The sequence below is a fragment of the Sphaeramia orbicularis genome, chromosome 12, assembly GCF_902148855.1.
Source record: "Sphaeramia orbicularis chromosome 12, fSphaOr1.1, whole genome shotgun sequence".
Taxonomy (NCBI): domain Eukaryota; kingdom Metazoa; phylum Chordata; class Actinopteri; order Kurtiformes; family Apogonidae; genus Sphaeramia; species Sphaeramia orbicularis.
Window position 1 is genome coordinate 73252092 of NC_043968.1, and position 26252 is coordinate 73278343.

At 35.8% G+C, this 26252-nt stretch overlaps 1 protein-coding gene and 1 long non-coding RNA gene across 2 annotated transcripts in view; one reads left to right on the top strand and one right to left on the bottom strand.

The window, feature by feature from the left end:
* Positions 1 to 26252, bottom strand: part of LOC115430805 (uncharacterized) — a 636483-nt gene that overhangs the window by 546501 nt on the left and 63730 nt on the right. Inside the window, exon 2 of the long non-coding RNA XR_003936988.1 lies at positions 23108 to 23112. This is a non-coding gene — a long non-coding RNA (uncharacterized LOC115430805). The remainder of the gene's footprint in view (positions 1 to 23107; positions 23113 to 26252) is intronic.
* The window catches only part of shc3 (SHC (Src homology 2 domain containing) transforming protein 3), a 41997-nt gene continuing 16828 nt past the window's right edge, over positions 1084 to 26252 (top strand). Inside the window, exons 1-7 of the mRNA XM_030151030.1 lie at positions 1084 to 3512; positions 10559 to 10629; positions 13015 to 13078; positions 16398 to 16517; positions 22764 to 22817; positions 25543 to 25594; positions 25678 to 25807. Of these exons, the coding sequence (XP_030006890.1) occupies positions 2871 to 3512; positions 10559 to 10629; positions 13015 to 13078; positions 16398 to 16517; positions 22764 to 22817; positions 25543 to 25594; positions 25678 to 25807 (1133 nt within the window). The 5' untranslated portion in view covers positions 1084 to 2870. The remainder of the gene's footprint in view (positions 3513 to 10558; positions 10630 to 13014; positions 13079 to 16397; positions 16518 to 22763; positions 22818 to 25542; positions 25595 to 25677; positions 25808 to 26252) is intronic.

Genomic DNA, 26252 nt, shown 5'->3' on the forward strand with positions numbered 1-26252 from the left:
AAATCTATTATATAATATATGAATATATATTAAAATAAAGATAATTATTATAGTAATTATATATAAAACAACAACAAGTGGTTGCATTTGGATTTGTTTGGTGTCCAAAGGAAGCACTGATGATTGTTCGCATCGACTGAAAAGCCAGTAATCGATTAATGCATTCATTCTATACATTTTCCAGGCTTAGTTAAAATGCCACTTAATTTTTTTCCCCATATTTATAAATAAGATTTCATGGCATGCCCTGAATATATTCTCTCAGTATAGGGCCTAGTTGTTCGTTTTAATTAATTTTTTTTTGTCATTCAGTACCGTATGTCTTTCAAATGGTTAATGTCACATTCAGAACAAAAGGTGCTATTTTTTCCTCCTCATCTGTCCAAATGGGTCAGCCCAAAATACCTTTTCTTATCCTGGTGCATTTGTACTCTCCACTTTCATACATATAAACTCTAAATTGCTAATTAAATGTGTAGGTGGTCTCTTTTCATATGAATGTGGACAAAAAAAGCTGATAATTGTGACTGTCAAAATCAGGGGGGTGGAGGGGGTGCAGGTTTTATTTCCGTTTCCTGGCTCGGAAATGTTTACTGTTTTTTACTTCTTACTGTTAACAGGACATTATCAGAATAAATCATACAGATGTATTAGATGTGGTGGCGTATCTAGAATTTTAAAAAGCCATTTAGCAGAAAAACAAGCTGTACACCTGCTTCTGGAATGGTCTCTTCCACTATTCTGCAAGCCTCCCCTGAATGAGTCATCCAGCCGGCTCCTCATTGGATAAGACCATGCCATCCCTAGGGATTGCCTTGCAGAGGCAGAAAGGCCTTGCTTCCATTCACAGAAACATTGGTATGCCAGCCTGCTATTCCATTCACATAAAAAGACTAAATATTGCATGCTTTTTTGTCCTCCGCTCCTGTCCTCCTTTGTCTTCATGCCTCCTCTTTTGATTTGCGAGGGCCTGCCTTTTCTTCCCCGCTTTTGTCTGTGCCTTTGTTTCTGAGGAGAGAAAGCAGACGTGCTGTCTTCTCTCTCGGTTTTTTTTTTTTTTTTTTTTTTTCTATATTTGCCTGGCAGGAAAGAGAGATGTTGGGAGGGACTGCAGTGCGAAATCTGCAGCAGAGTGAGAGCGGAAGCTGCTTATGAATGAGTGTCAGTCTTTCGGCTTTGCTAGATGCTCCTGAGGACATTTTACATGAATGGTGTCTGGCTGTGTGCTTTTCCGCTGCCGGGGAGACAAAGATGCTTCATTGCTGCTGGTTTTTAAGGAGACACTTTCTTTTTTTTTTCCCCCCGTTATCTTTTTTTGGTTCTTTCATTGACTCATCTGCCTGAGAAACATGTTGTTCATACTGTGTTTTTTTGACTTGTGTCGTTCATGCAGTTCAACCAGGGCAGATTGTCGGCTATTTTAGACAGGTTGTGAGAATGTATCTGCTTCCTAGTTGAATATTTGATGCGTTTTGATGCAGAATGGTCACAGAGAATTAGTAATATCAGGTATGGTTGGAAAAAACAATGGAAATTTTTGCTTTAATTCTATTTTTCATTTTTGTTGCTGAAACAACAAGGGTTTTTGCATCTTTTAGTCCGAGACAAGCAGTAATGTCTTCCCATATTCTGCAGCTGTTATAAACCGACATGAGCAATACATTAATGATGTTACGCATTTTCAGCCATGCTACAGTTTTCACTTTATTGTTTTTCTTTCAATGACTTCTAGAGGTGTCAAGAAAACAACTTCATCTTAAATAGAGTTGTAATCATTTATTTAAATACCTGTATATTTTCAGTAACAGGTACACTCATCATTGCTGTCAATAGCACGAACAGTAGTTTTCGTTACTTATTTAAATGAATTTATTATTAACTCTATGACCAGTTCTGATTATGTACCATGTATCATCCTTGCATTGCTACTAATCGATTGATTCTTTTTTTCACATATTAATGGTGAATAGCACGAATTTAAGGAACTTCCTACGGACAAATATTTGACAGTTTTAAATAATCGATCGCTACCTCTCATTTCTCTTCATTTCCTTTTCTCAGAAAAACAAATGAGATGGTAAGAATTACAGAGAATAAATATCAGACTGGGGAATTTAAAAATTGATTGGTTCCAGTGTGCTGTAAGTGGGAGGTTTTTTCTCCCTCCAACAGGAAGTGATTTGCAGTGCTCAGCAAGCCTTTTGTTGAGAAGGTTTTCTCAGATCAGTGAGTCATGCTTTAGCTCTGAGCCGACAGGCAGGCAGCAGTCAGCAGAGAGTATTTGCTCTTCCCTCACAGTATCCATGATCATCGACAACATAGACCCTTTTCTCTTCTCCTACTTTTTTTGATTTTTGAGGCTAGAGATCAGCAGCAGCAGAAGCAGCAGCAGCAGCAACAGCAACAGCAGCAGCATCACCACTGGAAACCAAGCAAGCTGCACCACAACATTGGCAGCCTTTTACAGACCTTTTGCCTCTCCATCATCCTCTTCCTCTTCTCCAATGTTGTGTTCCCATGGATTGTGTCTGCATATTTCTCGCTGACGGATCGGATCGCAGCTCTGGATTTGACTGAAAGCAGATTGGACTTTGGCGACAGTAGCAGCAGCAGCAGCAGCAACAGCAGCAGCAGCAGCAGCAGCAGCAGCAGCAGCTCAACACAACCACCACTGTAACCTCAAAAGAGAAAATTACAGTCAGGTGGCCTGTGATTGCTAAAAGGCGTTTGCTGCCTGTACCGCTGCTGCTATGTTACAGGAGAGGGTAATCAGCACGGCTCAGCCACGTCTGCCAGCACACTTGTGAAAGAGGCAGACTGTGTGTGTGTCAGTTGGTGGAGAGAAGGGAGAGAGCTAGAGAGAGAAGGGTATGCTTCACCGTACCAAATACAACCGCTTCAGGAATGAGTCAGTAACATCCGTCGATGAGCTTCTCCACGGCCTGTCCATGAACCCCAAGGTCTCGGCCACCCCCCAATCTGCAGCCGAGACGTCTTACACGCCCCCGACCGAGGTCCAGTCCTCCGCCACCACTGCTTCCAGCACCCCCACCGGCCACGGCTCTGACCACCTGGAAGATGGAGGCACCACCCTCTGTACCCTCATCAACAAGGTGTCCAACCTAAAATTCAGCAACTCAGGCAGCTTGCTGGGCATCAAGGGTTTGCCCTCAGCTGTCAAGGACCTGGCTGTGTCTAAGCTGCAGGGGGGTGGGGGATCGGGCTCAGGCAGCTCCGGTGGCTCGGGCCCCGCTGTGGCGGCGGCGGCGGCGGCGGCGGCAGCCTCTGGTGTGGGCGGCACTCTGTGCAGCTCAGCCTCCCATTCAACCCCCTGCTCGCAGCTGGAGCCGGCCATCAGCATGAGCAAGAAGAGCAGGCTGGAAGAGCTCCAGCCCAGCGGCGGAGAGGACTGGAATCCAGGTGGAGGCAGCGGACTAGTGAGCAAACCCTCCAGAGGATGGGTACATTCCAGTGAGAAGATCTCTGGTCCAGGAGTGACATACGTTGTCAAGGTTGGTGGTTTGTCTGTGTCTACTTTTTTTTTTTTTTTTTCATTCTCTTTTTTCTTTCAATGACTTAAGCTTGTGGAGAAGGAAAAAAAAATCCAGTCTCACTTGCACATCACAACATGCCCTTTAGTGGCTGTATGTAGGTTGCTATAGCAGGAGGCTGAGTGAACAAGCAGAAAATAGACTTTAAATAATTCATGAAATAGAGAAGGTCAGCACTGGTAAAAAGTAGAGGTAAAGCCTGTGATGGCAAAACAAAACAGCGATTAAATGAAACATGCAGCCATTGCGAAGTTTACTGTAAAAGTATCAATTCATACGATAGTTGTGTGTGTCTCATGTACATGAAACTACAGCGTTTTGCTTTTGTAGCCACGGTGATGTGTTATTTTTCTAAATTGTGTATCTCCATGAGCTCTGTGGCTGTTTTTGCTTGCAGATAGCGAAATGGTGGAATAGGGGGAAAAAAGCCATACAGCGCATGTTTGTTTCATCACATCCATACCTCATGTTAATGCTGTGTGCTTAGCTGTCATGCATCATTTAAAGGAGCTCAAGTTGGCTCACAGCTACAAGAGCTGTGAATGTCATCATGATGGCAATGAGTCACTAGCATGAGGGGTGATGATGCTGAGTCCTGGCTCATCAAGGTGTGAAGTGAATGGGGGGAAAAATGGAATGAACCATTTCAACCGTAAGCAGAAAGCAGCTCTTAACGTTGGCCTGACGTATTGTCTTGGCGTCTTTCAGCATATGAAATCTGCTGAACACCACTCGTCAGGTGAAATATGTTGTGTACCAAATCAAGTAACACAGTATGATTGCCTTCATATGACACCTACCGCAACTTGCCCGAACAAAGCTCTCAGTATCTGTGACCAGCGTGACATTCCATTAACTGCATTAAGGCCGGCAGCGCTTATTTGTCCGGTCAATGCCGCTGAAAGCATCCACACTGAAAGGGGAAATGGGTCCTGTCTGCGCTGCCCCAACCCCCTGCTTTTCCTGTTGTTCCAGTCCTGTGTGTTTCCAGTTCAATGTGATGTTCTGCTCACAGCACTTTTAATTAGCATCATGTGGTCACTCCTCACACATCATGCACCATTACTCTAAAGGGACATTGACTGACAGTGACACTGTTTACACTCACACTTTCAGCTCACAGTAGCATGGCTGCGTGCGGAAAACATGTCTTTATGTTTGTTAGTGTGGTTGAGGAACCTCAGATGTAACTTGATCACTTAGAATTTGCATTGTTTACTTTTCTTTTACAGGCTCTTTAGGGCTTATGGACTTTCATGATTAATTTAAAGAAGGGCTGTCAAGCTCATTTTACTTCAGGGGCCACATTCAGCTAAATTTGATCTGAAATGGGCCGAACCAGTAAAATAATAACATAATAATATAGAAATAATGTCAACTCCAAACTTTTCTCTATGTTTTACAGCAGGGGTGTCAAACTCATTTTAGTTCAGGAGCCACATCCTCCCAATATGATCTGAAGTGGGCCGGACCAGTAAATTAATAATATAATAATATATAAATAATGCCAACTCCAAACATTTCTTTTTTTGAAATTATCTTTTTTTATTAGAAAGGCAAATGTCCATCACATATATTAATTACATAATCATTCAAAAAAAAAACAACAAAAAAAAAACAATAGGATGGATACGGAAAGTTTAGATCACTATATCCATATTGCCCTTCTCTAATTTCTTTTTTATGGACTCTTAATTTTAGTTGAAACATTAATACAACAAAACAGAACAGGGGAGCGCACCACCTCATACAATCATAACCTCACATAAAAGCAGACAGATTAACACAAAGCATGAATATAATCAAATGAAATCTGGTCTGGTTGGTTTTACGTACGCAGTCCATTTAGACCAGATATTATAAAATTTTTCTTTTTCAACTCTGAGGGAAAACGATATCTTCTCCATAACATAAATCTCATAGACAGTTCCAATCCATTCATCAATGGTGGGCGGTTCTACTTTTAACCATTTCCTCGTAACTGATTTCTTACTGGCTGCCAACAATATAGCCAATAATTTTTTGTCTTTAATGTTCCAACTCCAAACATTTCAATGTGTTTTATAGTGAAAAAAGTAAAATTACATTATGGAAACATTTATATCTATAAACTGTCCTTTGAAAAATGTGAATAACATGAACAACCATGAAAAAAAATTAATTTATTAAGAAAAATAACTGCAATTTTAACTATATTTTGCCTCTGCTTATTATTTGTAAATGTGCATTACAACTTACAGATCACAATGGATCTGCAAATTTACAAAATATTTGAGTAACTGGCAGAAAATAAGTAAAATTGCACTTATTTCTCTTCGGACATGTCTACTTTTTCATATTTTTCGTGAAAGGCTAGTTTGTAAATTTGCACATTTTAATGTAATTTCACTTTTTTACACTAAAACAGAGGAAAACTTTGGAATTGTCATTATTTGTAGGTTTTTATGATAGTATTTTACTGATCTGACCCACTTGAGGCTAAAGTAGGGTTTTATATGGGCCCAAAAGTAAAAGGATTAACTGTTAATATCTTCAGCGTAATTTTTGGATTTCACAAATTCATCCCGTGGGCCGGATCGGACCCTTTGGTGGGCCGGATTTGGCTCCCGGGCCGCATGTTTGACACCTGTGTTTTACAGTGAAAAAAGCAAAATTACATTATGAAAATGTTTACATCTACAAACTATCCTTTCAAACAATGTGAATAACATGAAAAAACTGAAAAAGAAATTGTAAATTTAACACTATTATGTCTCAGTTTATCATTTCCACTTGTACATTAAAACTTACAGATCACAGTGGATCTACAAATACACAAAACATTTAGCAACAGGTGGAATGTTATTAAAACTGCTCTTACTTCTCCTCAGACATTTCAGGTTGTTCATATTTGTTCAGGTAATTCAGATTTTTTGCAGAATTATACTTTGTTTTAGTGTAAATACTTGAAAACATTTACACTTACAAAGATAAGAATTTGGAGTTGTGAGTATTTATAGGTTATGATGAGATTAAATTGGTCTGAATGTGGAACCTGAACTAAAACGATTGTTAACATCTTAGTGTAATTTTTGCATTTCACAAATTCATCCCGCGGGCCGGATCAGACCCTTTGGTGGGCCGGATTTGGCCCCCGGGCCGCATGTTTGACTTGTGTTTTACAGTGAAAAAAGCAAAATTACATTATGAAAATGTTTACATCTACAAACTATCCTTTCAAACAATGTGAATAACATGAAAAAACTGAAAAAGAAATTGTAAATTTAACACTATTCTGCCTCAGTTTATCATTTCCACTTGTACATTATAACTTACAGATCACAGTGGATCTACAAATACACAAAACATTTAGCAACAGGAGGAATGTTATTAAAACTGCTCTTACTTCTCTTAAGACATTTCAGGTTGTTCATATTTGTTCAGGTTATTCAGATTTTTTGCGAAATTATACTTTGTTTTAGTGTAAATACATGAAAACATTTACACTTACAAAGAGAAAAATTTGGAGTTGTGAGTATTTATAGGTTATGATGAGATTAAATTGGTCTGAATGTGGAACCTGAACTAAAACGATTGTTAACATCTTAGTGTAATTTTTGCATTTCACAAATTCATCCCAGGGGCCGGACTGGACCGTTTGGCGGGCCAGATTTGGCCCCCGGGCCGCATGTTTGACACCTGTGATTTAAAGTTACAGTGTACTGTGTGAACCTTGACTTCTTTGTTGTGCATCATGAAAAGCAATTTTGGGACTATTTGATTTATTTTTGGGCGCTGCTAAAAGGCTCTTCAAACTCACTGTTCTAATAATAGATAGCATGAAAAACCCTCAAACGTCACGTCGACAGAATTATATTTGTTTCCTGATGCTTGCAAAACTCTCACTGGAGAGAAGGGGCCCCTTATGATATTATTCAAGTTATAATTACTGTAAGTTGCTACTGCCTGAGGAGTGGAAATAGAAATGCCAGACTGCGTGTATGAACGTCTGTTTTGATTACAAACCAGATTATGAATGTGATTCTTGTAACGATAGGAACTTGTCAGCACAAAATGTTCCCAGTCTGTGCAGTATTAATCAGAAGAGGTACTGTAATGTGAGTAGGTGGCTGTTAGGGAGACTACAGTTACCTTAGTGGCTCACGTGGTCCAGTAACACACTGATGCAGGTCCAATCACTTCATTGTGCAGAAGCTGACATGATTTCCTTAATTTTGCATCATGGTTATGTGTTGCTTTGCAGACTCCTATGGTGTTGTCTTCACTAAAACTCTGCCGTTGCCAACATTGTCTTCTTTTCACTTCTAAAACCTGTCTTGTTGGAATAGAGTTATACACAGCCTATGATGAGCCACAAAATGTTTGCAAGAACAAAACCAGTCCAGTTGAACTTACAAAAATTCAGATTCGTTATTTGTCATTTAAACATTTACATCACAGCTATAATGCAAAAATGAAATGATGACACATTGGCCTCAATAAAAAAACACAGAATGAAATATTCAGCATAAAATCTGTTGTAAGAATAAAAAAAACAAAAAAAAACTTTATTAGTTCAATGTTATAATGCAGGGGTGTCAAACTCATTTTAATTCAGGGGCCACATTCAGCCCAATTTGATCTCCAGTGGGCCGGACCAGTAAAATAATAACAGCGAATAAAGTAAAATTCTATTATGATCAGGTTTACATCTACAAAATTTCCTTAAAAATCTGAATAACATGAACAATTTGAATTGTCTTAAGAAAAACAAGTGCAATTTTAACAATATTATGCCTCGGTTTATCAGTTTATCATTTACACATGTGCATTACAATTGCACAAAGCATTTAGTAACGGGCAAAATATTAGTAAAATTGCATTTACTTTTCTTATGACATTTCCGTTTGTTAATATTTGTTCAGGCTATTCACATTTTTTGTAAAAGTATAGTTTGGTAATGTAAACATTTTCATGTAATTTTACTTTTTTACACCAAAAAAACCAAAGAGAAAATATGGGGTTGTCATTACTTATAGGTTATTATGATAATATTTTACTGGTCTGATCCACTGTATGTGTCTGTATGTGGAACCTGAATTAAAATGATTTTGACACCATTGATTGTTAATATCTTCAGTGTAATTTTTACATTTCACAAATTCATCCCGCAGGCCGGATTGGACCCCTTGGTGGGCCGGATTTGGCCCCCTGGCCCCATGTTTGACACCTGTGTTATAATGCATTGTACTGAATATGATCCAAGTTGACAGGTAGAGCCAATATAATAGAGATCCTCTCAGTATATTACATATTGCACTGTTTATCTCTGACATTATGTGCGTATGTGTGTTTATTTAAAGGAGTGATATTTGACTTTTTTTAACCCTTTATTGCGCAAGTGACTATTTTTAGTAATTTCCTTAAACATTTAGTATGGGGCCAATCCCGTGCCTCAGTGAGGTCCAGAAGCATGTTGGTTTTTGTAACGTTATAGAGTGATTCAGAGAGATTTTATGGATATTTTGAAGCTGTAAATAGTGAATCTGATTGATTTTTGTCAGTTTATGACCTTATAACAGTTGTTTTTATTGCATGTGTTTACTTTTTAGCAAGTGTTGCTCAGATGTTTTAAGGCAAGAGAAGGGAGATGACAATGTCTGACAACACACTAAGGTTGAAAATTTGAATTTCATAGTATTTCAATGAGTGCCCTATAAAGGGTTAAATGGAATTCTGCATTTTCAAACATTTCCCTGTGGTCTACATAAACTGTAAATGCTCTGCTTGGGTCTGAATTCTTCATTAATTCAACTCCATAGGTCCATCTTCAACAATATTTCTGAGTAATGACACAAGAGAGGTGATTTTGAGTGCTGGCCCTTTAAATGCACATGAGCCACTTCAGGCCCCGCCCCCTCCAGGTTGTTGGCTGTGCTGCTCTGTCCCATTCAACCAACAACTGAACATTTTGAACTGAACTGAAAAACTGCTGCCACTGACAAACAATTATGTCATACTCGGAAAAATGTTCACCGGAAATCTTGACCTTATACAGGGGTTGGACAAAATAATGGAAACACCTTAAAAAAATCAACAAAATATAATTTAATATGGTGTAGGTCCGCCTTTTGCGGCAATTACAGCCTCAGTTCTTCGAGGTATTGATTCATACAACTTGTGAATTGTTTCCAAAGGAATTTTAAGCCATTCTTCAGTTAGAATACCCTCCAACTCTTTTAGAGACGATGGCGGTGGAAATCGACGTCTTACTTGAATCTCTAAAACTGACCATAAATGCTCAATAATGTTGAGGTCTGGGGACTGTGCCGGCCATACGAGATGCTCAACTTCATTAGAATGTTCCTCATGCCATTCTTTAACAATTCTAGCTGTATGGATTGGGGCATTATCATCTTGAGGTGAAGGTGTTTCCATTATTTTGTCCAACCCCTGTATGTGCAAATATGGTGACGTAACTAGTTATAGACCTAACAAATTAAGAAGGAATTCTACAGGTTGTAGAAATCCACTCGATTTTTTTCCCAAGTGAATATAAAGGTAGTTTTGCAGCATCTGGAGGGTTCAAATTCAAACTTTATGAACTATTAGGGTCCAAATACACAAATAAATGAACCAAAGACTAATAAAAGTGGGTTTAGAGAAATATGATGACCGGGGCAAATGAGAACTTTCACAGACATATATATACTATAAATATATACTTTATTTATATTCACCAAAGTCTTATCATATTAAAATGATTCTTTCAGGAGAACTGCATAAACACTGTTACAACAATAAATCCAGACAGTTCAAACAAATCACTAACATATAAATACGTGAAAGCAATTTATAGTTCGAACCGATTAAAAACAATACTGTGCCTTATGTGATTCTTGAAATGAAAGGTACAAACTTACAAAAACAGTGGAGTGATTTTTTTTTTTTTGTTTTTGTATATTCTCTTTTGCAATTAATGACAGTTTGAATGTGTTTCACACAGGCTTTACATTTTTGCTTTCCAGTATCTGGGCTGTATAGAAGTCCTTCGGTCTATGAGATCCCTGGACTTCAACACAAGGTCACAAATAACAAGGTATGACCACATGCTGCTTTCTGCTTTACTTTGTGGTTTACTAGAACTTCCCTCAAAAAAGACCGCAAATGCAGATTTGGCGGTTTTGTTTTATACTCAAGAGCAGCACAAGGAACATTCTGTGTTTTTAAATATGTAAAATGATTTGGACTTGAGGTCGAACCTCACTTTTCGTGGTTTCGCCTTGGTATTAGTTCAGGATTTTGACACCTGTCAGCAAATCTCTCTGTAATCTATACACATTTTTACACATTTAGATGTTTTCACCGCATGGAAATATTATTTTTATCTTTTCACTAGTACTTACATTTTACTTAAATGTTTCTGTTGTGGTTTCCAACATTCCTGGAAGTCTTCTGTTTCAGATGTGAGTGATTATATTATATTATATATTTGTTAGTTCTGCCTGGTTTTGGTATGCATAAGGACCAAAACCAGGCACAACCACTGACCAAATGTGCAGTGAGGCAAAGTCCAGCAGTGGATTGGTTTGTGTCATGTCCTCTTTTATGCTTGACTTCCTGAAGTCAGTCCAGTGATAACATTAGAACTGAACCAGCCACGTCACAGGGTCACATTCACTCTCTTTCTTGCTTTATGTATGTAGTTTTGTTGTATGACATGCTGTTGCTGGATTTCTCTCTCGTTTTTTTTTTTTTTTTTTTTTTTTTTTTGATAAAGGACTCTCCGCTAAGTATGTTTTATTTACAGAAAAAAACCCAAAAAAAACATTTCTGTATTTCCCATGAAACCAACATTTACTTTTTCCTCAAAGTGGAATCTAACATATGCTTCAAATCCATACATTATGCATCATTTTATACATATATAGCTCTCTTTGACATATAGAATAAGACATACAGGTGGTTACTGAAAATAAAATGGTTTGCTTTATATCTTAAAACTTCAGGGAACATGGTTGCACAAGTGACATCCACATAAATGCCTCATTAATCATGTACATAGATTGTGTTTTTATTAGCATCTCATTACCTAGTAACGTTAATTTCACAATCACAGGAAAGAAACCTGTTGACAAAATCTGAAAGTTTAATCATTTTACATGTGGTTTAATTATACATTGATAAATCAGTCATATAGAATATATAGCTGAACTGTATTTTTGTTTATCAACTCACATCTACGTCTGTTTTTAGGAGAGTGGATTGATAGCTAGTTAGCTTGGTGCTAATGCTAACCGCTTCATTTTTGTGCAACAATTGATTTTTTTGTGTGTGGAATTGTTATGTAGAGTTAATTACTAAATAATAAATCCCCAGATTAACCTCACCCAAATTAAACCTAATATAAAAAAAAGACGTAAACACTTTTATTTTGTAGTTTCTTATGCTTTTTGAGGTGAACCATTAATCATACACTAAATAAGATGAATAATGACAAAACAACCACCACCTAGAGTATTTTGAGTTACCAGAGGTTTTAAAATAATAATGGATGCATAAAATAAAGGCAATAAATAGTGTAAATAAAACTAAAACAGCTAAATAAATAAAATGTGTTTGTGTAAAATGAATAGCACCCATGTCTGTATGGAAATACAGACTAACACTTAAGGGAATAAATCAAGTAATGACATTATTTATAACATACTAGAAAACCACTGAAAAAAACACATACATTACTAACTTTTCTTTATCTTATATAGTAGAGATTTTTTTCATTTGCAGACCATAAACTATACTTTTTGTAAATCAGACATTCTTGTTTTGAAACTGTAAATACCAGGGCTTATATGGGTGCTTGAAATCCTTGAAATGCTTGAATTTCAATGTTGTGTTTTCAAGGTCTGCAAAGTGCTTGAAGGTGGTTGCAATTATAACTCTGTGATGTGATGCAATTTATTTATTTATTTTTAATATTAACTCTGTTGTGTTAGATGACAGATCAAAGCTACGCACACAGAGGTGATATATTTTGAAAAATAAAACTTTAGGTCAAAAAAGAAAACTCTCAGGTACGTTTTTGTCTTAATCTTTGTCCTGGTCTGAGTGTGTCTGAAGAACATCAAGTGGCTTTCCTTATTTTTGGGTAAAACTTTTTGTTCTCCTTTAATTTCTAAACTTCTTGCTATTATGAAACATAATTTTAGATGTTTATAGCATAATACAATGTACATCATTGTGATAAAAACTGAATTAAATAATCATGAGTATATGTGTCCTGTAGATATGTATTTTATCCCAGCGATAAGGTGCTGTGCTGGAAAAAATTAGAAAATGATCCTTGAAAGTGCTTGAAAAATGCTTAAATTTGACCTTGAAAAATGTGTATGAACAGTCTAAGTTGGTGCTCCATTAAAAAAATGACTGTGTTACTGTCTGTGGTCACCATCTTGGCCTCATCTGTCTCTCATCCACCTTCTAGGGAAGCCATCAGCCTGGTTTGCGAGGCCGTTCCAGGGACCAAAGGAGCTTTGCGGAAAAGAAAGGTACGTGGTCAGGACATGGAGGAAGGAAGGAAGGAATGGAGGGAGAGAGAGAGAGAGAGAGAGAGAGAGAGGGAAAAAAATGAATGAATACGACAGAGGTGATGTCCTTAGTGAGAGAGCTGAGAAAATGAATGTAAGTGAAAGCACAGTGGACAGAGAGGAAGATGGATGCATAGATATTCATTTACCCTTCTGCATTCTATATATAGCATCACTTGTGTAAGTTCTTTCCTCCCTCCCTCGTGTAAAAAAAAAAACAAAACAAAACAAAAAAAAATCAGGGAAAAACAAAGAACGACAGAGGGAGGAAGAAATGATGACAGAGAGATCGTACTTAAAGAGGAGAGAGGCTGAGGAGAGAGGAAAAAGATGAAGAGGTATGGGACTGTATGTGCGTGGGTGTAGCTCCAACCCACGATGCATTGCACACCGCGCACAGTGCTTAGTGACTCATGTAGTGCACAATATCTGTGATCAGGAGGATGAGCTAGTGTGCGTGTGTACGTGCGTGTGCATGAGTGTGTGTGTGTGCGTGCTCTGTGGATGTGTGCATATACGTGGTGTGTACGTGTCCACAGTGTGTGAGGAGACTGTGTCTTAATGTGGGGTGTGAAATGAAGCATTACTCCGCTCTCTAGAGCTTGTTCAAATGTCAGAGAAGAGCATAGAACGCAAAATCAGTGCTGACTAGTTTCTCAGAATAGATGCAAGATGTAAGATAATTTTATTTTGGCTGTGACAAAGACACTATGTTAACAGTGAGTGGTCTGAAACGGAAAGTTCTGAAAATATGTATATTTGGCTATTTTTGTCTGTTCTTTTTATCTCCTCGCTTTGGAAAATCACCGTTCAAAGTTTTATTTTGAGTGTCTAACACAGGGGTGTCAAACGTGCAGCCCGGGGGCCAAATGCGGCCCGCCAAAGGGTCCAGTTCAGCCCCTGGGATGTTTGTGCTAAGTGCAAAAATTCCACAGTCTTGAATTGAATTAAGCAAAAAAAAATTTAGCTTGAATTAAGGAAAAAATCTTGAATTAAGCCAAAAAAAAAAAAATCTTCAATTAAGCCAAAAAAAAATCTTCAGTAAAGTAAAAAAAATCTTGAATGAAGCCAAAAAAAATCTTCAGTTAAGTAAAAAAATCTTGAATTAAGCCAAAAAAAAGTCTCAAATTTAGCAAAAAATCTTGAATTAAGCCAAAAAAAATCTGCAATTAAGTAAAAAAAAAAAAAAATCTTCAATTAAGTAAAAAAAATCTTGAATTAAGTCAAAAACAATCTAGAATTAACAAGTTATTTTTTTTTTCTTTTAGTGCAAGAAATAGCATTAAATTTTGAAAATATTTACATTTACAAACTTTAAATTTCAGTTTTTTCAGTTTTTTTTTTGTTTTTTTTTTTGATAGTTTAGAAAAGTAAGTATTTTCATAATTTAATGGGGGTTTTTTTTACACTGACAAAAATTTGGAGTTGTCGTTATTTATTGGTTATTATGTTATTATTTTTCTGGTCCAGCCCACTTCAGATCAAATTTAGCTGAATATGGCCCCTCAACTAAAATGAGTTTGACACCCCTGGTCTAACACTTCACACATTATTTTTTTAAATAGTATTTGTGCGCCAAAAATTCTAGGTGCCCCAAATAATGAACTGTGCAACAGAGGTCGACCAATAGTGGGATTTTAACCCACAAACACCCAAACATCCACCACCGACCACAACCATCTACTGATCTAAACTGTTTAATTCCTGTTGATCCACTAATCATATCAATACATGTAAATAATTGGTGTGAAATGCAGTTTGTCGTCTTTTCATGGTCATCAGATATGACCCATTTGGAGTGGAGCTCCACACAGCTGCAGCAGCTAAAGGCAATGAAGCCGTTTCTGTGTTAGTTGCCGCTGTGGTCATATTGCAGCTGCGTGGAGCTCCGATTCCTACAATGCATGTTGCAACAAATTTCCAAAAATTCTCGAGTTACCTACCGGCTCTGTTTGTAAACAAATGGACTGTTTGTGGTGGAGTACACTTTGAAATTGTTCACCGTGAGGGAAGAGATTCAGGTGCATAATTAGGGAAAGACTTACGGATTCATGATACTCAGGATGTGACCGGGGTTTTACAGATTTGATGAAAAATTGGTAGCGAAAGTCATACGCAGGTTTAAGTGTTTGTTGCAAAACAGAAACAGAGCTGCTAAACAGATTTTCATTGTTCCTGTAACCGTGATAATAAAGATTTATTCTATTCTATTCTATTCTATTCTATTCTATTCTATTCTATTCTATTCTATTCTATTTTTTTCTATTCTATTCTGTTCTATTCTATTCTATTCTATTCAGCTCTATTCTATTCTATTCTATTCTATTCTATTCTATTCTATTCTATTCTGTTCAACTCCATTCTATTCTATTCTATTCTATTCTATTCTATTCTATTCTATTCTATTCAGCTCTGTTCTATTCTATTCTATTCTATTCTATTCTGTTCTGTTCAACTCTGTTCTATTCTATTCTGCAGCTCTGTTCTATTCTATTCTATTCTATTCTATTCTGTTCTGTTCAACTCTGTTCTATTCTATTCTGCAGCTCTGTTCTATTCTATTCTATTCTATTCTATTTTTTTCTGTTCTATTCTATTCTGTTCTTTTCTGTTCTGTTCTGTTCTATTCTATTCTATTCTGTTCAGCTCAGTTCTATTCTATTCTATTCTATTCTATTCTATTCTATTCTATTCTATTCAACTCCATTCTATTCTATTCTATTCTATTCTATTCTATTCTATTCTATTCTATTCTATTCTATTCAACTCTGTTCTATTCTATTCTATTCTATTCTATTCTATTCTGTTCTGTTCAACTCTGTTCTATTCTATTCTATTCTATTCTATTCTATTCTGTTCTGTTCAACTCTGTTCTATTCTATTCTATTCTATTCTATTCTATTCTATTCTATTCTATTCTATTCTATTCTGCAGCTCTGTTCTATTCTATTCTATTCTATTCTATTCTATTCTATTCTGCAGCTCTGTTCTATTCTATTCTATTCTATTCTATTCTATTCTATTCTATTCTATTCTATTCTATTCTATTCAGCTCTGTTCTATTCTATTCTATTCTATTCTATTCTATTCTATTCTATTCAGCTCTGTTCTATTCTGTTCTGTTCTATAACCAGTACCTGCTGTTTACTAAATGTCTTATCAGTTCTCATAATTGTCCAAATCAGTGAATCTGTCTCTTTCCTCCATGTGACAATACTGAAGACGTTTCTCTGATTTAATTCTGTTTTTGTCGTCCCATGTCCTCCTGTGACTGTCGCAGCCTCCGTCCAAAGCTCTGTCCAGTATCCTGGGAAAAAGCAACCTGCAGTTCGCTGGCATGTCCATCAACTTAAATATTTCCACCAGTAGCCTCAACTTGATGACACCTGACTGCAAACAGGTCAGTGTGCATCTGGGTGAATTCTGTAAGAGGAGATGGATTATTTGAAAACATGCATCTAACTACATGAGAGGGGTCGTTATGATCATTCAGACTAATTGAACACACACCTGTGTATATTAACCCTGTTGTACACCTGTAACAGTAGAACAGGGGGGTCAGACCCATTTTAGTTCATGGGCCACATACAGACCAGTGTGACCTCAAATGGGCTAAACCACTAAAATAATAACAGAATAATCTGTAATAAAAATTACACCTTCAAATCAAATGTTTCTCCTTATTTTAGTAAAAGTAAAATTACATTATGAAAATGTTTGTAACTGGTTTTAAAAATGTGAATAACGGGAACAGCTATGAATAACCTGAAGTTTCAAGTGCAATTTTAACAATATCCTGCCTCAGTTTTGTGTGCATTACAACTTACAGGTCACAGTGGATCTACAAATACACAAAACATTTAGTAACAGGCAGAATATTGATAAAATTCCACTGACTTTCTCTTAAGACATTTCATATTGTTCGTATTTGTTGAAGTTACATTTTTTGTGAAAGTATTGTTTGTAAATGTAAACATTTTCATGTAATTTTCTTTTTTTACACTAAAACAAAGACAAAAAGTGATTATTTATTGGATATTATAAAACAAGGTTCACGGTTCGAGTTGCATTTTAGTGACATTAAGGGCAAAAATTCAAGTTCTTGGTTTTGGACTGAAAATATATCAGTTTAGGGTCAAATATTCTCAGGAATCTGAATCTGAAATCATTTATGCAAAATTTTTTGTGGTTTTCAAATCACTGAGCCTTTATTGACACAAGGTTGAAACAAAAAAACATGAAATTTCACCGATGCACTACTGGATTTAACCATTTATTTCTGTCAAAAATCCAACCTAACATGCTTTCTTCTGTTCATCTGTGAACTTCGAATCCCCCCCAGGAGGCCTTCCTTCCTCCACCCCTGGACGGCTTTGGTCTGGGGATCTTAGCCCTATTCAGTTAGTCTGAAATTTAAAAAAAAAAATATATCAATTAGGCATCACTTCATAACATGTGTAAGACCTGTTTTATTAGTTTAACTATAAACTGATCTATAGAAGCCTTCCTAAAGTCATTCTGGCTGCTTACATTGGCTTCATCATTGACAGAACAAGTCCAAATCTAACAAATTGGTGGGCAGTTTCAAAAACGAATATGAAAATTTGGTTGTAAAAAAAAAACTTGATGTCACTTTAGGAAAGTAAATGGGCCTAAATAATATAAACTAACTGTAGCCCATGTAGCTGGGCATAATTGATTACATTTTGGAGGCTTAATATTGAAAACTGAGTGACTGCAAGTTTTTTTTTTTTTACAATGCTATGTATTTTTTTCACAAACTAAAAACTGATGGGGGTAGGGTTAGTAAAAGTAATGATTTGACTGATCTAATATTAGAATATACTTAATTGTTGAGTTTTTATTCACAACAGAAAAAGAAAGAGAATGGTGTATAATACACACAGATTTATGATAATATCAACTCTACATAAAGAATTATAAGTCCAATTCTTACCTAGAAGCCAAAAAATCCAAACCAAATAGTCCCAGGACGTCTTCTGAGGAGCTGACTGATATGGCGTCATTGACTTTGAACTGAAATCACTGAAACTGATCCTCATTCAAAAGGCCAGACCATAAGCTCTGCTTCTAAGGTTAAAAGGAAGCAAGTTCAATGAACATTTGCCAGCAGCAACAGGATTAATATGGGTTTTCAAATTATTTGTCGCTGAAAAAGGGTAATTTTTGCCCACTTTTCAGCAAACATCATGCAAAAAGTCACACAAGGACAAGTGATACACATTTTTTGATGTTATATTCTGAAACTACACAATTTTTCCAGTAAATTCAACACAAGACACTGCATGAAAGGTATACATTTATTCCACTATATTTTTTTTACAATAGTGTCACAATAATAATAATAATAATAATAATAATAATAATAATAATAATAATAATAATAATAAACTTTATTTGTATAGCACCTTTCACACAGAAATTGTAGCCCAAAGTGCTTCACATTGATTGAAAAAAATACAATATTAAAATACATTAAGATTTGATTAGAAATACAATAAAATAAAAATAAATATAAAAACAGCGCACATTAAAATATTTGATTATTGAAGTGCAAGAAATAAGATGAAATTTGAGAGAAATACAATAAAATAAAAATAAAAATAAAAGCAGCGCACATTAAAATATTTGATTATACATAGAATTTTTGAAGTGCAAGAAATAAGATGAAATTTGAAATACAATAAAATAAAAAATAAAAACAGAAATACAATAAAATAAAATGAAAATAAAAACCCGCACATTCCTGGTTCCTGAATTGTGACCCCATTTTTATCTCCTTTCAAAGGCTAATGAGAATTAAAATGTTTTTAATTTGGTTTTAAATATATTCAGTGAACTGGCTTCTCTAATGTCTTTTGGAATTGTATTCCATAACTTTGGTGCATAGTTAGTAAAGGCTGCGTCCCCCATTTTCTTTGTAATATTTCTGGGAGTCGCTAGTAACCCTGCGTTTGATGACCTCAGTGTTCTAGTTTATACATAATGACACTGGTCTGAAATTTTTTAGAAATGATTTGCTTCAGAGATTAAATGTGCTAAATGCTACGTATTTTAATAAGATTAATTGGAAAATAAATGACAAAAGTGCTGGTTTGCTGATGTTTTCAAGGTATATGATTGTTATTACACATATACATTGGTTTATGTACATTTATATAATAGTTTTATAAATCTTTTACTAAATAGAACCTGTAAAGTGAATGTATTCTAATGTGCAGACAGTGTTTTGTAGTAGCTCTTGTAGCTCTGAGACAAATATTCCTTTTGAGTCAAACCCATTCTCTCGTTAATTCTTGAATTTCACATTTTGACCCAAGGCTGTATCTAGGAAAGTTCAGCCAACCAGCATTTTTGACTTGATTTTTCTTTATCAGTGACTCTCATGTGGTAAAATTTCATTACTTTTATTCTGGAAGCATTTTCCTTGTAGACCAGTGTGATACTCAAAGTTTCAACCTTGTCCTAATAGTAATTTACTGGCTGGACCCACTTGATTGTTAATATCTTCAGTATGAATTCACCAAATTCATCCCTTAGGCCGATTGGACCCTTTGGAGGGCCAGTTTTGGCCCACGGGCCGTATGTTTGACACATGTGCAGTAGAACATGAGAAATGGAAGGGTGCTTTCAAGGGATTTAAGTGTTAGAGGTATGTGTCCAAATTTATATTTCTGTAATAGCGGAAGTCATTAATTGTTAAATGCACTTGGGGATCTTTGTGGTCGATGTGATGTGAGGGCACTTTAGAGAGTGGAAAAAGGAAAGAACAGGAAGCATGTTTGGATAATGAAATAATAAGCAGTCGTTCTTGAATCTACCATCCGATGCTGCTGCTGTTGTGGTTCACCATCTAGTCGCAGAAGAGGTTGGAGAAGGCACAATAAAATAAACACATTTCCAGACCGACCTGAGGCCTTCCAAGCCTGTTCCCCTGGTTAACTGGGTTAAACAAAAAGGGTAAGAAGCACAAGACATGACTGTTTGTCGTCAGTGAATCTAGCTCACTGTCCAAAAGGCTGTAGCCTGTCCCAAACACAACATAACGATACAAATAGTCTGAATTGTTTTCAGGTAACTGAGTTTTACCCAGTCAGCTGTAATTAATCAGTCCTGCTGAGAACAGAAGACTTTTGTTCAGTCGACACAAACTTCTGAGTTAGAGCACTCTATGGTACCATTATACAAAAAGGATATCCATATCTTATGTAAGAGTTTCTATCTATCTGTCTGTCCGTCTGTCTGTCCAAATAGCTACTGGAGGCTCTGCTAGTGATTAATACAGTATTTTATAGTCCAGGGTCTACCTTTAACCTTTTAAGGGTTAGGGCTGTGTTTGGGCCATATTTAGCCTGATGTAAGGCAAGGCAAAGGCAAGTTTATTTGTATAGCACATTTCAGCAACAAGGCAATTCAAGGTGCTTCACACAGGACATTGAAATAAAAGAAACAAAAAGAAACACATTTAAAACATTATAAAAGAAACATATAAAAGGTGATTAAAAACAGCAAGTAAGAAAACAACACATAAAATCAGGTAGAATAGGTTGTGTACTGACCCCATGATATAGCCACTTGTTAAAAACAGAATACTAGACAATACTTTGTCCTTCTACAGGGTGTCCCATAAGTCTCCATACATAGGAAAAAATAAACGTTTCTTGACATAAACCATTTTTATTTATATAATATGCTCTATATGACTGCCATTTTGTCAGGAACACATTTCAATGCGTGTCCTCCACTGCTGAAGAACTATAAAGAAGAAATATAAAGAAATACATGTTAGAACCATATGTATTATGTCTCCTATGTATGGAGACTTATGGGACACCCTGTAGTACAGTGTTTTTCAACCTTGGGGTTGGGACCCCACATGGGGTTGCCTGGAATTCAAATGGGGTCGCCTGAAATTTCTAGTAATTGATAAAAATATAAATAAAAACTTACTAATAAAAAATATATTGTGAATTGAGAGAGACAATCCCAATACATAAAAGACAAACTGTGAGTCTGAAACTGAAGCACTGTGGTTCTGTTTATCTGTCAAATGTTCATTGTGGTCAGTTTCAGATGCTGCAGCTCTTCCATAATTCATAGTTTGAGTTCTTGTTTGTTCAGTATTAATTGTCAGCCTTGTAAATCCAAGCTGGACTGACTGTACATATCCTGACCAAGGAAAATCAAATTCTCCCTTTGTGCAGTAATCTACACCTGGCTTCTCTGCCTCCATCCATAATAATATACATTATATAGACTGAATGTTGTCTAAAATTGATGTTTATTTGCAACATAGTATAGCAAACTATTACATGATCAAAAACAAATTAATTTTAGCAAAAAACATTCTCCATTTTGAATGTCTGGGGTCACCAGAAATAAGCCAAAAAAGGCTGAGAACCACTTTTCTGGTATATAAGGTGGGTTATAGTTAGGGTTATCAGGTGACTAAATCAGTGTAAACATGTCTCATATATGACCCTAGTCCTAAAATAAGTTAAGGCATTTTAATTACTACTCAGTTTTAGCTTCTCATATTTAGTCCTTGTATATAAGTCAGTGTGTTTACTGTATTGTTACAGTTTATAATATAGTTGTTGTATATAATTTAGCCATAATTGTGTTGTTATTGACCTACCTCACTAAATATGTGACTTATGTGATCTATCTATCTATCTATCTATCTATCTATCTATCTATCTATCTATCTATCTATCTATCTATCTATCTATCTATCTATCTATCTATCTATCTATCTATCTGTCTGTCTGTCTGTCTGTCTGTCTGTCTGTCTGTCTGTCTGTCTGTCTGTCTGTCTGTCTGTATATATGTCATTTTGTTTTATTTTTTATTTTATTTTAATTAATTGATTTTATTTTAAGTATTCATTTTGGATTTGTGCGTTTCTATATTTTTGTTGGAGTGTGAGGTGCATCAGGGCTGGGACTCTGTTAGAGTAGGGGTACGTAATTATGTTGTTATATTTTATGCACATTCAATTGTACAGTTATGATTGTTACAATATAAAAATTCTATCAAAAAAAACTTTGAAGGAAACAAATATTATGAAAATAAAATATTAATTATTAAAATGACTTATTTTATTGAAAAACTCGTTGAGTATAATGACATCATCTAAAAAGTATTTTAATTTTTTTTTTTTTTTTTCATTTAAACACTTATCAAACTCACTAAAGTTAGAAGGACATGCATGAATCATGTACATTCCCTCAAAGAACACTGTATAAAATAATAAAATCCCATTTCAAGAGGTTTAAAATTGTATTGGTATATGTGTATGTTTTTGTCCATTCATAATAAAACCCTAATGTGTTCATGGTGACAGTTAGATTCTGCTGGAGGACACCAAAGGCACATTCTAGTGATCCTGACCCATACAAATAACTTAATGACATGTAAAATGCTCACAACCTAATTAAAAATCATTCATAAAGCCTTAACTAATGTAAACTGTGAAGTGCTACAGTACACAGAATTTAAACTAAATTATCATGTATGCTGTAAAGATAAAATAAACATGTGTTTGCGAGTACTGTCTGTGTTTCTGTACTAGGTGTTAGTAAAGTGTAGCGTATTGTAACATGTTGTGTTTTGTTCCTGACAGATCATCGCCAACCATCATATGCAGTCCATTTCCTTTGCATCAGGAGGAGACCCTGTAAGTAACTCAGCACACACTTCATCTGCAAACAATGGGCACATTTTATACAGAATAAATGCATGTTTCCCATGTGAGAAGAATGTATTTGTGTAGTTTTCACCTGTGACTTTGTCATCTTATCTCTGTTAATTAACCCTTTCATGCATACTGGTCACTCCAGTGGACAGCTATTCTTTAGCTGTTCTCTTGTATATTCATGGATTTTTTTTTTTTTCTACACATATCTTTATTGAAGTTTTAAGACACTACATATCTTTTCTGGCATGAATTGGTAACATTATGTAGACCTCACCTGAGCATAAACCCCCAGAATCACAAGCCCTCCCCATAGTTTTCACACAATTTATCACTAAATTCATGTTTCTGTGCATCAAAAATTAAACGTGTGGTGTCCAGCTGAGTGGACATTTTTGCAACTTAATGAAAAAGAGGTTCATAAGAATTTTTGTTTTTCATTATTATTATCTTTTTATGTATTTTTGAATTTTTTTTATTTTATTATATTTTTTTAAATTTATTTTTCAGAAGAAATTTTTCAATTGCATTGGTTTTTTTTTCATGCGTAAAGAGGAATAAAAACACTCAGGAAAAAAAATTGATTAAGGTTCTCATAATTCGTGCATGAAAGGGTTAAAAAAAAAATCTGTGTTTACTTCAGAAGAAACTGGCTGAGGTTACATTTGCAGTTAGTTTTTCAGGTAAATAAAGAGGATGAAGGATCATATTAACTTAACTTTATCATCTGATGAAATGGTTCGCTTCAGTTACTTTGACTAATATGTCAGCACTAGTTATATAAAAAAAAACCTGTTGTATACCTGTCATATAGCTCCATATCATAACAAAGGTCATCTCATGACACTTTACATTTAGAGCTGGTCTAAACCAGATTCTTCAGCCAGTTCACAGACACCAACAGAATCCTCCAGGAGTAAACACTTGGTGACAGTGGAAGGAAAAACTACCTTTAACAGACAGAAACCTGGAGGATGGACGACTGACATGAGCAGTTAAAGAGAGAGACAAAGAGAGAGATTGGGGGAGGGGGGAGAAGGGGGAAATAGGGGGAGACACATGGATGCACAGTAAACTGAACTACAACTGTTAAACATAACGTGCCGCACACTTTTAATCCCCCTGGGCCAAATATAGTGTAAGATTCTGTTGAAAGTTCCTGCCCTATAATTTAGATTATTTTTATTTTTTATTATTTTTATTTATTTATTTTTTCTTCTGTTTTTATGGGCTCAGCTGGCTGACAGTCTGTACCGATAAGGCAGCAGCCGACACCAACTGTACTCCCAGTCATCATTGCCCATTTTTCTGACACCTTTGCTTGTGTATCCTCTTTTATTTGGACATTTTACCAGGGAGTATCTCACACTACTTTTTTTTTTTTTTCTGCTTGTCTTGTCCAGTGTCCTAACAGCAGAACCGTAGTCTGGTTCCTTTTGGTGCTGAACAAATTTGCTTTGCCAAGGGTAACTTCATAAAGTATATGAAGCACCCTTTGGTATTCTACTGTGTTTATTATGAGTTTTGTTGAACCACATTTCGACGCCGGACCTGACATGAGGGGTGGGGGTAGAAGAAGGGGAGAGAACAAGAGAGAAGAAGGTGGTGAAGACCCTCACAAGAAAGTATCAACAATACAAACAGTAATAACCATGGTGACAATTATAATGGTGACAATAACTACAACCAGAACTGAGTAAACTGGGCAGAAGACAGAGAGAAAAAAACAATAATTTAGATTAGATTGTCTTTGTGTAAAACTTATTACAAACATATTTATATTTCAAAGTACTCAGATATTATAACTGCACAAGGCCATTTGACCTTGAAAAAGTTGGTCAAGGTCACATATTTTCAGTAGGCTTTTACTCCATGACAAGATGCATCCACCAGTATTCATTAGGTGCAGATATGTCAATGCATTCTTCAGATAATGCGATTATGTCATTGAATGGACGGACAGACGACAAAACGATTACAATACCCCTTCAGCCAGAAGTTGGCTGAGGGGTAATAACTAGTGCAAATACCCATAACTGTTAATATTACTACTCCAAATACAAGTACTAACAGTGGATATACTACTACTACAGCTGTTAGTACCAATAATAGGAACCTCTACCATCCATGTAATTACATAATAAACACTATCACAACTATCACTGTCACAATTCAGAGATTTATACACAGTCAAGAGAAGTATGGAATTTAATGTATTAGATTACTTTTAGATAAGTATGCAGAAAAGAAAGTATAAAACATATTTATTTATTTGCTCCTCTTCTATCTTATAAAAAAAAAAAAAATCTGAATTTGTACGACTAGATCTAATAACTCCAATAATTTGGGGCTAGAAAAGCATTAAATTGTGAAATGCTGCTGAGGATTAGACATGAGTCCATCTTTAACCTCCCAAGACCCAGCTATGGGTTTTCGGTCCACATTTGTGGACAAGAGTTTCACAACTTTATACAAAAAAAAGAAAAGAAAACTGTCCACCACAAAGAACATTCCATAAAAATTTTAAAAACTGCATCTGAAAAAATGGTTGCATCATGATGTTTCCAATGTAGGCACTTATTTAATAAAAAAACAAAAGAAGCTTGTACTTTGCTGACATTTCCTGGGTCTTAGGAGGTTAAACATGTATGGGATGTGATGACGTCAGAGGGACATTATATGACACTCTTCATGTGTCTTTTTGCAGGACACAACAGATTATGTCGCCTATGTAGCAAAGGACCCCGTGAACAGAAGAGGTAGGTGTCCATTCCTGTCACACTTCACACTGCCTCATGTCTCACCTTCAACACACTTGTTAAATCAGTCTGGCCTTCATCAGCGTGTCACATCCTGGAGTGTTCCGACAGTCTGGCCCAGGACGTCATCAGCACCATCGGCCAGGCCTTTGACCTCCGCTTCCAGCAGTACCTGCAGTGTCCTTCAAGCAAGTTATCCTCCTCACATGACAGGTGAGATGTGGATGACGCATACCACCTCTGGGTCAAAGGCAGAGGAAAAAGGAACTACAACTATACTACTATAAACAACTAGAAAGTCATTTGATCTGTACTAATAAGATAAGATAAGATAAAGGAGTTTTATCTATAGTAATAAGATAAGATAAAGGAGTTTTATCTATAGTAATAAGATAAGATAAAGGAGTTTTATCTATAGTAATAAGATAAGATAAAGGAGTTTTATCTATAAGATAAGATAAGATAAAGTCATTTTATCTATAGTATTAAGACAAGATAAGATAAAGGAGTTTTATCTATAGTGATAAAATAAGATGAAGTCGTTTTATCTATAGTGATAAGATAAGATTAGATAAGATAAAGTCGTTTTATCTATAGTATTAAGATAAGATTAGATAAGATAAAGTTGTTTTATCTATAGTATTAAGATAAGATTAGA